Source organism: Gossypium hirsutum, chromosome D11 (genome assembly GCF_007990345.1).
Source record: "Gossypium hirsutum isolate 1008001.06 chromosome D11, Gossypium_hirsutum_v2.1, whole genome shotgun sequence".
In the NCBI taxonomy this organism is placed as follows: domain Eukaryota; kingdom Viridiplantae; phylum Streptophyta; class Magnoliopsida; order Malvales; family Malvaceae; genus Gossypium; species Gossypium hirsutum.
Window position 1 is genome coordinate 62,812,861 of NC_053447.1, and position 15,199 is coordinate 62,828,059.

A 15,199-nucleotide genomic window follows, 5' to 3' on the forward strand; every position below is an offset into this window, starting at 1 on the left:
TTTTTATTACATTTTATCTCATCGTATCATATTTTGTTCAGTGATATTTGAGAATCACTGTCAATACCTCGGTGTAGGTATTTAAAATATTCCATAGTCTCGAGCCTATTCACAACCAGCCAATGATGAATTTTCAGATGTACTAGTACTAACAATTGCCTTAGTAATGCAATCGTCGATTCTTCCGAGAAGCTACAATTACCATGAGTAAATATATTGATTTAATAACGAGGAGCACATTTTTTCTATGCGCCCAAGCCTAGCTAAGGAAGAGTTACTAGACGTAAAAAAAAAAAAACTTATTTTATTTTATTTTGACTGAAAATATTATATATAAAGTAGAAAAATAAATATACCATAAAGAATAAATAAAAAGCTACCCCATTTCGACAAAAGAATCACGCCAAAGTTCCATAGCTTTGGGCACCATTTATTTAACCATTAACTTTTTTTATATTACTTAATCGAAAATCGGTATCGAAACCCTATGGTTGTCCTCTTCACCAACTCCATTTACCCCTCAGAATCACATGTTCTTCTGGTATGGCCCTTGTTTTTTCTTCTTCTTAAAAATCTTCCAAATTCTTTTACCTTTTTTCCTTCATTTTGAATGTTTGGAATATGGACTCAAGCTTGAAAGCAATCCTCATTATGAGGGTAACCTCAATTGCCGGTGATGTCTTCAATTTCAAGTCATGTTAATTTTCATCTGAGGACTATAAAACCCTAATTCGATTTCATCTTAATAGTGGTTTAGGGGAGGGGAATGCGTTGAGGCTGTTCTTTGTTGATTTTCTTTACATTATTTTGTTCAATTAAGAAAATTAATTTTACAATTTTTTTCAGCAAGATTAAGGTAAATTAGATATTAATAAATCAAATACTAAATTGAAGCAATATATAAATATTGAGGATCAAAGTTGTTATTATGCCAATTTTAAACTCAATTAATTTTTTTTAACTTCTATAGAACTTTTAACTTTTTTATACACCTCAAATATCTTGAATTTTTATTAAAAAAAATTGTAATATTTATTTATTTAACCTTGTAAATATTAATATAATATAAAAATATATTTAATAATTCCAGAGTTGAAAATTTTAGTTTTTGAGGGTAAGATATTAAAATTTTAAATATAATTGAGAGTTATATAAAAATTGAATCCACATCCCTAAACTTGATAGTTATTTTCATTGACAATAAATTGGAAAGAAAAAGCCAAAAAAAAAAAAAAGAAGAAGTGAAAATGAAATTAAAAGAAGAAAACTTCCCTTTTGTAAAACACACCAATTACTTGTATAGCACACCACCTCTCTACACAGCTTTTATAATACAAGCTATAAGGCAATCACAAAGAAGAAAAATGATAACCCAAACTTTTCATAACAGCCTACCAAATCATTACATACAAATATAAATACAGTAAGTGCATTTCTTCTTTGCTCCCTTTTATCTCACCACAACATAAATTTTTACAACCAAAAATCAAATCCAATCCCAAAAGAGCTTTATCAAATGCCCCCCATTCATCCCTATCTTGTTTAGGATATAAGGTGGGGGCTTCATCATGCAGTGGAAGCTCTTATATCGGCATGAGTTCTTCAAGATTCCGCCTGCGGGGCTTGAACGCAGCAAAGCCATTTTTTCTAAAATGAAAAATAACACCCAGTTAAAAGAGAAATCTATTATTGCTATGTTCGAGCAAGCTGTTATTATACCATCAGATGTATGCGTGCTAAGTCGGTTAGAGATTACTTACGGATTGGGGTTTGTTGGGGTCGGCTCCAGGCTTACCATGAGTGTCAGCTTTTTCCAGTGACTCGGGTTTGCCACCTGTTTTCTTCTCATCCCTTGCCTTGTTAAAGATCACCGTAAATCCATCGGCTGATGCAGGATCGTTGACATCCCATTCACCGAATTTCGGCAATGGTTTACCCTGGTCCTGTTGAACAAAAAGAGAAGTAAAATGCTCCCGTCAATATCCTCGTAACCAAAGTAAGGTAGAGAGACAAAACATCAAGGCAACAAAATTAAAGCCCGTCAAGATTCACATCTCGAGTTGCATGTCATAACAATCCAATAAAAAGTTGTACAGACAAAAGAGCTCCAAGCATAGAATTATTTGTCCAAAATCCAACTAGGAAAGTCAGACAACAGAACTGTTAGCACTAACAAACTACTTACCTCGATGATTCCAAACTTTAATAAAGGGAAAAACCAGGATATTACAAACAACTCTTCATTGTTTTCCATATAGGTTACCGTACTTATTAGCATAACCATGGAAGATATTTTTCACTTTCTAGGTCTTTATAGAATTATGGTTTCTTCAAATAGAACAAGAGTAGATCTATTCTGTTCCGAACTAGCAAGCAACCACACGCAACTTATCTCTAAATGCCAACAAAGCTCCTAAATGATAGCTGCTAGATACCGTACAGCTCTTACATAACTTCAGCTTCAACACGATTAAAGTAAATTTCATTTAATAAAAGCAAAAGCAATCGGGATGTTTTGCAATAGGGCAAACAGAAGTAATTTCAGCCGAGCTTGTATTGAAATCTATTCAGGAATCTTACAGCAGTCAGGTAAAAAGGCATGTTGCAATTTGAGTTATTACAGCCCGTTGTTGGCCTAAATAGATGGCATAGTTTAAATTAACCAAACACCGGTTAATGATCACTTACGTAAAGCAATCCGAAAGAGAACCTGCCCTAAGACTAATCATAAATGATTCATGGATACCTGTTTTAAGCTACTGTATAATCAATAATCATTCACTTGAGACAACTTTTATTGAAGGGAGATGTTAAGTGTGTAGGAAAATGAGAAATAGCCATGCATAGATAGCGGCAATACAACAAATTACACGAATCGCAACACCATTAAAGGATATAAAAATACACTACAGAAAAACACAACCAAATAATTTGAAAGATACAGTAAAAGCTTAAATTATCTTGAAAAAGGAGGTGAAAAAGAATCTGCCAAAACGTCGAACTTGAATCGGCATAAACTAACAATCGAAAACCAAAATAATATCATGGGAATCCAAGCATAACTTAGACATTTCGAAAACTAACATTGCCCTATACCCGATAAGGAAACTTAGAGAGGGTGAATTGAATAATCAACAGGTCGATATGAAAAATTCGTATACTTTTCAGAATTTGATCATATGTATAGGCCATGACATTGAAGAACAAGCTTCCATTTCCAGATTAGAATATCAAATACTTCCAAAGTAACAACAAAATGCCCTGTGAAAATACCCAGCAAAAGCTAATTTTCTTAAGGAACAAACTTCAATGAATATCCATAACAAAATTAGTAGTACATTAAAAAACTCACATATTTTCTAAAGCATTTTCTTTTCAATCCTTTAAGAAAGATAATTCCAACCATAAACCATGTTATCACACAAGTGAATTGCTTAAAATGGTATTCAATTCATCAATCAAACAAAAGACAAAAAGGCTCAAAACCAACTTCCACCTAAACCCATCAAAGGAAACAAAAACAAAATGATAAAAAGAAGTATACAATTCTAATCAATAAAAAAAAACCTTGCCCAAAATGATAACCAAAGAAACTTTTGATCAGCAACAAAATCGATCTTTATTCTTTAAGAAAAAACAAAAAGGAAAAACAATTAAAAACCCAGAATAAAAGAGCCGATAAAATATATGAATCACAACAACCCAAAGCTCGTATCCATTGAAAAGAAAAGTAACTTTAATCAGACAACAAAAATTAAACATTTTATAAAAAATTTAAACAGGAAATGGAAGAGGAAAAAAACCCAAAAAGATTTGCTTACCGACATGAATTCTTAACAGAGAGAAACTTTTTATTGTGATGGAAGAAAGAGAGATATTGATTGGAAGATATTCAATAGAATGGAATGGAATTTTTTGGGAGGAAAATGTGAAAGAGAAAAAGAGAATGGTCGGAGAGGGGATAACCAGTGTTAGTTTTAACGGATAAACCGGAATGGGGAATTGGTGGAATCGAACCGGAGGCGTTAATGACACCGTTAAGTATAACGAAACGATAAGATGAACTGGCAGACGGCTTGATGATAGATTGTTGGGTTTTTTAAGACTAATAATTGCTGATATATAAATACAAATAAGTAAATATATTTGAATTTATTTTTTAACCCTAATTAAATAGTTAGTTTTATTGGACGACAAAAATATAGATTCAAAAAATAGAATTAGATAAAAAAATAATATATATTTAAAAAAGGGCCAAGCCTCGAGTACGGTTTTTTAGCCCGAGTCTGGTCCGACCCAAATTTACTAAAAAAGAAAAAGTACTATTTTGCTGTTGTTTTTTTTTCATTGTTGTGCTAATACTATTCTGTTGTTATTATTTGGATATTGCATAACTCTTGTTTTATTGTTAATTTTGCTATTATTTTATAGGCATTTGCTTGTTAAGTTGCAGTTATGATAGTGTTATTTAAGTAAGACTTTTTAATTTATTTTTAATTTGTTGGGAAACATTTATTTGAATGTTTTTAGTGTTTGATTGGAAATTTTATTTGAATTATAAACGAACTTACTAAGCTCATTCAAGCTTACTTGTATTTGGTTCATTTTGTAGATTACGTTTTGAAGAATAAGAAGATCGGGTCAACGTCAAAGATTACACTATCTAGGAACCTTGATAGATTTTGATTCTCGGTTTTGGTATATGACATATATTAGGACCCTATGTATAACTTATGTCAATTACTTAGTTTGAGTAAGATGTTATGCTATGATGTGTTTTTAATTACTTATGAGAATCAACATGATACTACATGGGACTAATAGTTAAGGGTATGAAATGCTAGGTTATATGATAACTCAAAGTTGTAATGCAATGGTTGTTATGGTATGTTTATAAAATCTACTTGAGTTGCAAATGGAAAAGAAAATGAGAGTATGTATTGAGATGTTAATGATAACACTTGGTTGAGTTTATTGACATGTTTGAGAGTGATTGAAGTTGGTTTTGGTCTATGTAATTATGTGATTGAATGTGTTTTAGGTACTTATGCATTTGGGTGAAAATTGACTTATGGAATTGGATTCTTTTGGGCACACACGGCCTGAAACACGGGCTGTCACATGGCCGTGTGAAGCACATAGGAAACCTACACGAGTGTGTGCTCAGAGCGTGTGTAAAAGTAGTTTAGGTGCAGTTTCACACGGGTAGACACAAGTCCTGCGACATGGCCATGTGAGGGTAATTCGATTGTTACACGAGCCAACACACGACCTACGTCACAGCCGTGTGATCCAAATCAGAGAGTTACACGATCCATGCACACGAACGTCTGGGATAGTCGCATGACCATGTTAGAGCCACACGAGCTGAGTTCTACCACACGGCCTGGACATACGGCCGTGTGACCCTTGACTTGAAAATTTTAAATTTCTTCCTAAATGTTCTGAATTAGTCCCTGAATGTCCATAATTTATTTTTTTTGAGCTTCGAAAGCTTGATTTAAGGCCGAAACTGAATGACCTTTTTCATATTGAATATTACTTGTGATTATGGTGTTGAATTGATTTTTGAGCATAAATTGTTATTAACTGTTCCAACTTGACTGCGTAACATCTTATATCCTATTTTGGCAACGAAAACGGGATAATGGTGTTACATAAATTTATTAAAATATTTTTAAATTTAAAGATTAATGTAAATTATTGAATTAATTTTATACTCAATTTTAGAAAATAATCAAAATTAATAGGATTAATGTATAGATAATTATCCTACCATAACAAAGTTTTTCAATTTTAGATTAAAAACTCTGATTTTAGAAAAATAAAAAATAAATAAAAATGTGATAATTTTTGGGTAAACTATTAAAATAGTTACTTTTAGTTGACTCATGTTACATTTTAGTCTCTTATGTTTGAAACATTACGTTTTAGTTAATTACGTTACCGTTTTGTTACGAAATAGCCACTTTACCGCTAAGATTTGTTACCTCCCAAACGATAGTCTAAGGTGATTGTTAAAATGAGTTTTAAATGCCAATGGAATATAAAATTTTGCCCTAAAACCCAATTTTCTTTGGTTTAAAGAGAACGAACAATTGTTTTTTTTTTTGTGTTACAATTAGAGAGAAGAAGAAGAAGAAGAAGAAAAAGAAGAAAATGAATACACTAACCTCTATACATGCTTGCTATTGTGGTTGCCCACAATAAATAAATAAACAAATATAAAACATGCATGTCTTTTTTGCCAGTTACATATACTAAAAAAAAAATTAAAAGATGGACCACATTTTTGCAAAAAAAAAAAATCATAATATTTAAATCCAAAACCCAGGTAAAGGAAAAAAATAAATCCCATTACTTACTATAATCCATACTTGGACCGTCCATTGAATTGATCATTTATTCTTCCATTTTGAATAAAAAATTCAACCAATTGATGGAGCACTCAATTTGATTTCTACTATTCGATTCAACAAAGATAACTATGAAAATGAATAGTTTTTTCAGTCAAAATGAAAACGAAAACTAAGAAGAAGGAGACTAAGGGTTTTTTTTTTTTTTTCAGTTCAAGGATTAATTTGATGCATTGGTTTTGATTATTTCGGGAAACCAGATTACCATTTTTCATTAATTAGTTTAGAAAATTTAGTTAATTAAATTTATTTAGTTAAAAAATCAATTAATTTACTTACCTGGACATCCATGTTGACATTTAAAACTATTTTAACTACCATGTCGGACCGCTGTTTGGGAGGTAGCATATCTTAACGACAGAATGACCATTTTGTAACAAAATGACAATGTAAGCGACTACACATTTCAAACACAAGTGACTAAATATAACCTGAGGCAAACAAAAATGATTATTTTAATAGTTTAATCATAATTTTTTAATTCCTTTTATAAAAAAAAATTACTACAAAATTACTTCTTTTTTTTCCTTCTTTATTTGGAAACATGGCTGGATGTATGCTAACATTAGCAAAGTGTAAAGAAGGCTTGAGGCATATGTATTTTTAATCTTAACTTTGTGATTTCAATAATTAAAGCTGTGATTGGTTGCCACACAATAATTATAAAGAATTCAACGCCATAAATATAATTATTTGGTCCATCGTTTTTATTCACAAGATTAGAATAAGTCTTGATTACTAATATCTTAAGATCTTCAATGAATCCCTTGGAAGAAACAGATAGTTCACCCCTGCAAAATGGAACTCTGTTTGAGAAGCTTGAGAATTTTCAGAGTCTTTTCATAAATCTCCTTCTTGTAATCATACCATAAATACTCTATACTCTCTCGACCTTTTGCAGCATTAATCATTTGTGCATAGAGATTCACTCCTCCAGTAATGCCCATATTTTTATCAGCTTCTCCTACCTTGAGAATGTTTTCAAGCCCTTGTAAGCAAACTTTAACAACCTCTGGATCGGCGTAGTAGAGAAGATCACACAATGGCTTGATGCACCCTTGACTTACAAGGAATCTGAAATATGTGACATGCCCAGATGAGATAGTTTATCATTCATGCTCTACCAAGTCATGATTCCCTTAAACAATAATATAGGAAACCATTTTTGTACCTGATCTGATCATGAGTCCCACCAGATGCAGCATTTGAGATGGCTTTTCCAGCTTGTTTTCTAATATCCATTTCAGCATTTTGAAGCAAATGAACTAGAGGAGCAATAATATTAGCTTCAATTATAGCCTGTAAAATTCATACCATTACCCATCATTTCATTGTACAAATCAACGCAAATAAAACCTTAGGTTCCAAATTGATACCTGTATCTGCTCTTCATTTCTTGCTGTGATATTTGAGATTATCCAGCAAGCAACCACCTTGATGCTTTTTTCATAATTATTTGTCAAAAGTTTTGAAAGGCATGGCAATGCCTGATGACTTATGACACACTGCATAGCAACAAGGTTTGCCCGTAAATGAGAGAAAAAGATCATCTTTAACAACTAAACCCAAACAATCTTTAGTCCAAGTAAGAGAGGGTATAAATGTGGCTTTAGTGAGAAAACTAGTTATTAAAAAAAAAAAAAAGAGAGAAAAAAGATAGGATAAATGACAAAATATACATATTTTAGTAAGATCATTTAAAAGGGAAAAACTAATTAAACAAAGTGTCTAATACCTGAGTTTGCACATCATCTCCAGTAACAATATTTCTAACTGTATAAAGAGCAGAAGTTAACACTGAAGGAGAAGGGTGCCTGTGAAAGTCCAAAAATTTATGATTTGGGTCAAGAAACCAAACAAAATAGCTCAGAAATAGAATAGATTTCAGAGTCAATCAACAAAAAAATAGTCTAACTCACATTAAAAGTTCCACCAGACGCCCAAGTACACCTGCTTCAATAACAGCTTGGATTTTGTCATTTGTGCCATCAGAAAGATATGAGAGTGCCCTACATGCTTTAGCTAAGACGACTTCATCTTTTGAATGAATAAGACGGGCTAATGTAGGGAGTACAAGCTTAACCTGAATAGTAAATAAAGGATAATCAGTAAGACAAAAATCAATTTAAACTAAACATTCGTAAGCCTCCAAGCAATTTATCTCGCTTTCTAGTTTAATGTTAGTAGTGCATAGCAATGCATTGTTTAGATATCAGACAAACAACCCACCAGATTCGATTTGAAAGATTAATGACAATGATTTTGCACTGTAAAGCAATAAATCGATGATATCATTTGTGTTAAATGGAAATATGCCCAGAAGTTTGCACCCGAGGCTGAACTGGTGTGAAAACAAGGTCCGCTGTACTATATTATAAAGCGATATTTATTCTTTCAGTTTGTAAATTGTTACTGCAGTTGCTTTTAATATATTCATGATTTAGCAAGTAAAAAAAGAAGGGACTTAGGGTCAAACCTGATCAAAGGGGGGCTTACAAAACCTTGACAGTGTCCATGTAGCATTTCTCAGCATAGAACGTGAAACAGGTTCATTCAACAAAGCCAACAATGGAAGCAAAGCGCCATGTCCAAGGACAAGATCACGACATCCAAGAGAAACAGCAGCAATATTTCCCAATACCAGGACAGCCTGAATTTCGAAACAAAAAAGAATGATATAAGATTACAAAATATTCATGCAAGCTTTTGCCAAGTAAAATTAAATGATATTGGAATAATTTTATTTCATATGCATACCTGCTCACGGACATAATCACTTGGGGAACCAAGTAACTCAACAAAGCGAGGAACCACTCCGGCTTGAATCACTTCCTCAATAGGTGGTCTACATTCTGTAATAAATTGCAAAAGATATCAAAGTAAATAGTTCAAACTTTATATCACTATTTAAATAAATTTTATTGCAAAAGAATTTTCTCACCATTTGAAAGAAACTTCATGAACCTGGCAACCAAATTTTCCAGCTGCAGTCAAGGAGTGGAACATGATAAGAACAACCCAATGCTCAATCAAGTCAGAAGCAGAACCAATCAACATATCATGCAAATAATTCACGAAGATGGTGATGAGGTACAACTATGACATAAACAAAAATTAAAGAAATAAGCATGTTAATTATTCATAGCAACTCTGCTTTGAAATAAAGGATCCCAGTTTTCACTACACTATTGCAATTACTTCTGCTTCAACTATCATGCACATCCCAACAACTAAACTGTAATCCAACCACTAAACTGACCTTACAAGAACCAATCAACTAAATTTCTAATTTGGAAATGTTTAAATAAAAATGGAAAACTGACCTCTTCTCGGAAACGCTCTTCGTGAATGTTCTTCCTAATCTCTATGTTATCCTCTACCTAACAGCAAGAGCGTATATCATGTTAGAGCAAACAAATACTGGACCTTTATATTTAAAAAAAATTAAGTATGTAATTAACTTACTTGAGCCAACACGCATTCTATGTGAGCGATTGTTTGACCATTACATTCTTCACAATAGTATATATCATCATTTGGATTTCTTTCTTCCTCACAAAAATCACAGTAATACTTTCCAGAATCATCTTCTATAAAAGAATCCTTTAAGATTAAAGGATGAATATGATATTTGGATTTCACAGTATATGGTATATGAACACATTTCAAATGAAATTTGATATCACACTTTAGACAACGATAAAAGGGCTCTTCTTCATAACTTCCATCACATACTGCACAATGGAAATTTCCACGCCATATTGAATCAAAGAGTGATTTATGATTTCTCCCAAAATAATAAAGAACATTCAGGTGAAATTCACATTTCAATGGTCGCCTTAAGGAATTAGCACATATAGCATGGAGGTTAAAGTCACAATGTTCGCAGCTATATACAAAGTCATCTGAGAGTAATTCCAAAGTGCAAGCATAACACCGTTGACGAGTAGGGAGCAGGCGACCAACCAACATGTGATTTGGATGAAATGGGACTCGAATCTTTTGTGGCAACCTAAGGCAAGATTCATGAAGTATATACGTGCAGCTCTCAGGGCAAAAATAGGCTGGACCTAAGATTTGCAATCTACAAATGTTGCATTCTCTTTTATGGTTAGGGTCATTACAATTGGTAAGGACAAGTTTATGGGGGTGGGTGAAATGGTGCAACTCAGTTACTCTACCCGTCATTTTCTCTTCTAAAACCCCGATTTTATGAGTTGTTAGAGCTGCACATTTCATATCAAGCTTGAAATTACACTGCTCGCAAAAGTATATGAAGCCATCACAAATGTCTCTACACTCTTCACATGCAATTAACTGAGGACCCCTAGAAGTATAGAGGTTAAGAGGGTGGCTAGAATGAAAAGGGTGTCGTATCTCATATGACAATTTAGCACATTTTTCATGTAGGTAAAAATCAGGACATGTCTTGCAGAAGTAGCTTGAACCATTAAGTACCATACGACAACCGCTGCAATAATTTTCTCCTTTTAACTCTTCAGTTACTTCATACATCTGGTGAGGGTGGATGATAGGTCGAAACAAACTCTGTACATTTACAAAGAAACGAAAAGAAAAAAAATCAGAGAATGAGCAAACTCATTTCTTAATTAAGAAATATAATTACATAAAAAGTTGGGTTAAGTTTTTTGAGTAGTTGTTCAAGTGATTAGTTATTAATAAAATCATTAGAGAAAAACCATATTGTAACATATTCATAATAAAGTTGCAAACCAGAGTGCGGATGACATGACTCCCTTCATTCTGCTCCACAAACAAAACTTTGTTTTCCATGGGCGGGGTTGAGGAGGATGGTAGCTTTCCCGATGCAACTTTATCCTATAAACCAAACATGTATTAATATTTATTTCATCTAGACTCGGAGAGCTTCACAAATGTAGCTCATATGTTTACTACTAACTTTTAATTTACTTTTTTTTCAAAGAAATATTTTTTAAAAAAAGAAAAAAATTAAAAAGAAAATCAAAGACATCAATAAATATTATAAATCTTACGTCTGATTACGAAAGTTAAATTAAAGGGTGAAAAATGATTATTACCTGATCAAGTACACATTGAATATGAGCTATGAATGTGCAACTTCGACAATAATACACGGGATCTTTCGGATTTCTTTCATTCTCACAAACATCACAATAATATTTTTCAGAATCATCTTCTTTGATCAATTTCATCATGGTAAGTGGATGTCTGTGATATTTATGCGTAGCTGAAGATGGTACAACACATTTCAAATGGAGACTAAAGTGGCATTGCACACAGCGATAAACGCTAGCACCATCACAATGCTTGCCACATGCTTTGCAATATGAATCTTGCCCTTCCTCACCTCTCTGATTAAAATCTTCGAAAAAAGTGAGAAGGTGATGGTGGCAGTCAAGTTTTAGGGAAGGCGAGAGTTTAGCGCAGTGAAAATCAAGACGGAAGCTACAAATCTCGCACACGTACAAAGGGGTAGCAGTATCACACTTCTCTGAACAAACATTGCATTTACGATTTTCGTATGTATAGGTTAAGCGAAGAGGGTGCTTAGGATGAAAAGAATGATCAGAAAGTCTCCTGGGTATCTTATCACCGCACACCTGATGGAGATAGAACTCATGTATTGTACAACCATAGCACACTTCTGATGGCAGTAGATGTTTTTCACACCAAAAACAATCATAGTCTTTTTCGCGTACCTTCCTATATTTGAAGAAGCCCAGCTCGTGACGGTGGCTGTAGTGGAAGATTGTCTTTTTCTTTCCATCTTTAAATCTCAATGGCTCTTGATCTTTAGGCAGCTGACCACTGATCGAAGAACCACATGTGAGATCAAGACTGAAATCACATGAAGAACATTTGTATACACAGCCAGTAGATAGATACAAACATTTATCACAAATAAAATCGCTAAAATAATCCCATTGTAGTTGAAGTCGGTGTTGCAAGTGGAGGGGGTGAATAATCTCAAGAGGCAGATCACGATTCAGTTTATCCGCACATGAAATGTGCTTCCAGACCTTGCACCAAATACAAGTAAAGGCAGTACCAGAGATTTGCCCTCCACATTCTTCACAGCGACTCTCTTTAGTCTCCGTAAGTCGTATAAAGGATGTATGAATGCAGGGAGGTATGATGATATCCATGTGAAAGAAGAAAGAAAATGTAGAAATTTAAGATTAAAGAATGAGAAAGAGAATGGGAAAAATGAAGGGAATTGTATTGTGTGAGGGAAAGGAGGGAAGGATAATTTCTTGTGTGATGGGAAGACGTTCAGTATCTATACATAACCCACAGAAAGGCAGTAACTTTTAAAGAATTTTATGGAATGCGAATAAATAAAATAAAATAAAATAAAAAATTGAAGCGGATAGATTGAAAGTAATCATTAGGTGGAAAAGATACCATATGATTTCAGGTTATGAATTCAAAGCCCAAATCTTTAAATTAAAATATTAAGCTTACATAGCTTTGGTTTTTGCATATAAACTAATTTTAAATTTTAACCGAGAATTTATTTTTTCTAAATGGAGAACTTATTAATTAGTTTTATGAATGGGATGATATAATTCGAGTAAAAGAAAATATAATAAATATTCATCGTCGGCGATAAAGGACAAGCTCCATCAACACAACAAAGACTTTAGCCTCAACATCAGTAGAATATTACGACACGTTAATAACTGGTTTTATCACAACTCAAGCACGGCATATATAGTGCGATTACAAGTAACTATCACAATAAGAAAATGAGTCCTAAATGGTCTAAAACGGCAGGTGGGCAAAATCCATAAAAGAACTAAGCATCCATTGAACTGGCGAGGACAATGACATAACTATCCCTAAAATTACTTCCAAAAGCAATACTACATGCATAAGTAAAAGTGTAAAACTAAAAAAATGCCATAAGAACAAACAAAAACTTCTAAAAGTGAAGACTTATTAAGCAATGAAAAACAAATAAAACTCAATACAATACGGGTCCAAACTGACTCTTGAAATAATTTATTATTTTGAAATATTCTCAAAAAAGAAACAAATTAATAAGCTTACGAAGAGTCACGCACTCCCCAAGAAAAATTGCTAGTGACTTGTGGAGTTTCAGCAATGGCAAGCGTTCTAAGAAAGATAAGTGTAACGCCCCAACTTTTTATTTATCTCTGCTTCTATGAATATTGGACACAAATATTTGTATTTGCTTCAGTAGTTAAGTGTTCTGGGTGTGTGTAGGAAGTCCCAAGCTCAAGCCCTAGCTTTAGCAAATTTTTGTTCTTTTGGGATTAAGCCCTATCTCTGTTCAGCGGGCTTATATTTAAGTGCCTACAATCTCATATTAGAATGAGCCTGTTGGTTTGAGTGGTAAGAGTGTGTTGTGTTGTGCTGCAGGTTTAGTGTTTGAATTCCTGCGTGAGCGTGGGTATTATTTTTGCTCGGTTATCAGATAGAATTTCGATTGGACTATAATTCTGAGAAGTGAGTTAGTAGGAGAGTGAATTTAGGGATGTGCTATTACATTTTTTATTTTTTCTTATTATTATTTTCTTTTTTTTTTCAAAATTTGGTTTTTCCCAAAATTTTGACGTGATTTTTCTTGCTCTCCTCCCTATTCTGTGCTTCCAAAATCTGTTCTTTCTTTTCAGTCCCTTTTTTTTTGCCCTTTCAATTTGTACTTCATTCCTCGGGGTTCATTAATCATTTTGGTAAGTGGGATTTTCTTATTCTGTAACTTGAAGTTTCTTTTCCAAACGTTGATTTGGGTTATACCTTTGTTTGGGCAACAGCGAGTTGAGGAGATCGTGATTTTACCCCTATAGGATCGTAGTTTATCATTTGATGTGTTGAAGTAAGCGATTCTGAAGGCCTTAGGAGTGTTTTTGCATTGAAACAATACCAGGTGTGTACCTAAAACGTAAAAAAATGAGATTCAACGAAAGCCAAAAAACCCCACTGTCGATGCCACACGACCGTGTGGTTGGCCGTGTGAGACGACAAGGCTGTGTGATAGCTAGGGTGTGGCTGTGTGAGCCACACGGGCTAGGGCAGATTAGACGGGTGGGCCACACGAGCAAGCCACATAGCCTTTGTGATAACTGGGCTAGGCCAATCAGGGCATGTGGGCGTACACGAGCTATCCACACGAGCGTGTGAGCCCATTTATCTAAATTTTTTCCTAGGATTGCATGGGTCGTTCCAAACAACTGTGGGCATATTGTAAGGTCGGTAAGGGCTAACAAAACCCTAAACTTTATAATCTATTTGACTGATATTCTATACTGAGTATGATAGTATATTCATGTTATATTCGTATGTAAGCATGTGAGTATGGTTATTCTGTATGTTTGAAACTGAATATTTTATATCTAATATTGGGGTTGGGATAATATATCTATACATATGGAGGAAGTGTTCTGAAATGCTTTTATAGCCTATTATCTGGCAGCATAGCTACATTATATTTGGTATGTACTGCATCAGTACATTAATGTTTGTAGGGCTGGGTGGGTGTTTTAAACCTCACATGGTGTGTAGGGATGGACGGAGATGGTGTGTAGAGGATGGGAGTAGGATTCTGATTTTTGATTTTCATATGTATATCTGTATCTGTAATAGGCTTAAGCCCAAATCTGTATCTGTCTGATTTTGATTTTCTATTATGTACATGCTTAATTCTGTGGGGTTACTCACTGAGTTTACGTAATCTCACTCTTTTCTATTTAATCTGTACAGGTAATCCACAGAACTAAGCGGATTGGTGCAGTGGAGGACTTGATGGTGACCAC

The 15,199-nt window shown here is 33.7% G+C and overlaps 2 protein-coding genes across 3 annotated transcripts; both read right to left on the reverse strand.

Annotated features, from left to right (window-relative positions):
* Positions 1-1,273: 1,273 nt before the first annotated feature.
* On the reverse strand, positions 1,274-4,068 carry LOC121223384 (protein NOI4). Of its 2 annotated transcripts, none has more exons than XM_041104767.1 (3): positions 3,822-4,068; positions 1,761-1,943; positions 1,274-1,647 (listed from the first exon to the last, which is right to left on the reverse strand). In XM_041104767.1, the coding sequence occupies exons 1-3, from the start codon at positions 3,825-3,827 to the stop codon at positions 1,603-1,605; spliced, it is 234 nt and encodes a 77-aa protein (XP_040960701.1). In that variant the 5' UTR covers positions 3,828-4,068; the 3' UTR covers positions 1,274-1,602. The 2 variants fall into 2 exon arrangements, with proteins under 2 accessions (XP_040960701.1, XP_040960700.1); XM_041104766.1 differs by having other exon boundaries at positions 1,757-1,943.
* A 2,946-nt stretch (positions 4,069-7,014) lies between these two features.
* Positions 7,015-12,697, reverse strand: LOC107927261 (uncharacterized). The gene is made up of 12 exons (XM_041104764.1): positions 11,477-12,697; positions 11,151-11,255; positions 9,882-10,964; positions 9,740-9,796; positions 9,358-9,400; positions 9,174-9,268; positions 8,893-9,066; positions 8,336-8,499; positions 8,152-8,230; positions 7,793-7,921; positions 7,588-7,715; positions 7,015-7,490 (listed from the first exon to the last, which is right to left on the reverse strand). The coding sequence occupies exons 1-12, from the start codon at positions 12,563-12,565 to the stop codon at positions 7,202-7,204; spliced, it is 3,435 nt and encodes a 1,144-aa protein (XP_040960698.1). The 5' UTR covers positions 12,566-12,697; the 3' UTR covers positions 7,015-7,201.
* Positions 12,698-15,199: the final 2,502 nt, after the last annotated feature.

Coding starts and splice junctions, on each gene's coding strand:
- LOC121223384 (XM_041104766.1), bottom strand. Junction 1,648..1,756: donor CAACAAACCCCAATCCGTAA/GTAATCTCTAAC, acceptor TTTTCATTTTAG/AAAAAATGGCTTTGCTGCGT.
- LOC107927261 (XM_041104764.1), bottom strand. CDS start 12,565: ATGGATATCATCATACCTCCCTGCATTCATACATCCTTTATACGACTT. Junction 10,965..11,150: donor GTCATGTCATCCGCACTCTG/GTTTGCAACTTT, acceptor GTAAATGTACAG/AGTTTGTTTCGACCTATCAT. Junction 9,269..9,357: donor CATGAAGTTTCTTTCAAATG/GTGAGAAAATTC, acceptor AATTTATTACAG/AATGTAGACCACCTATTGAG.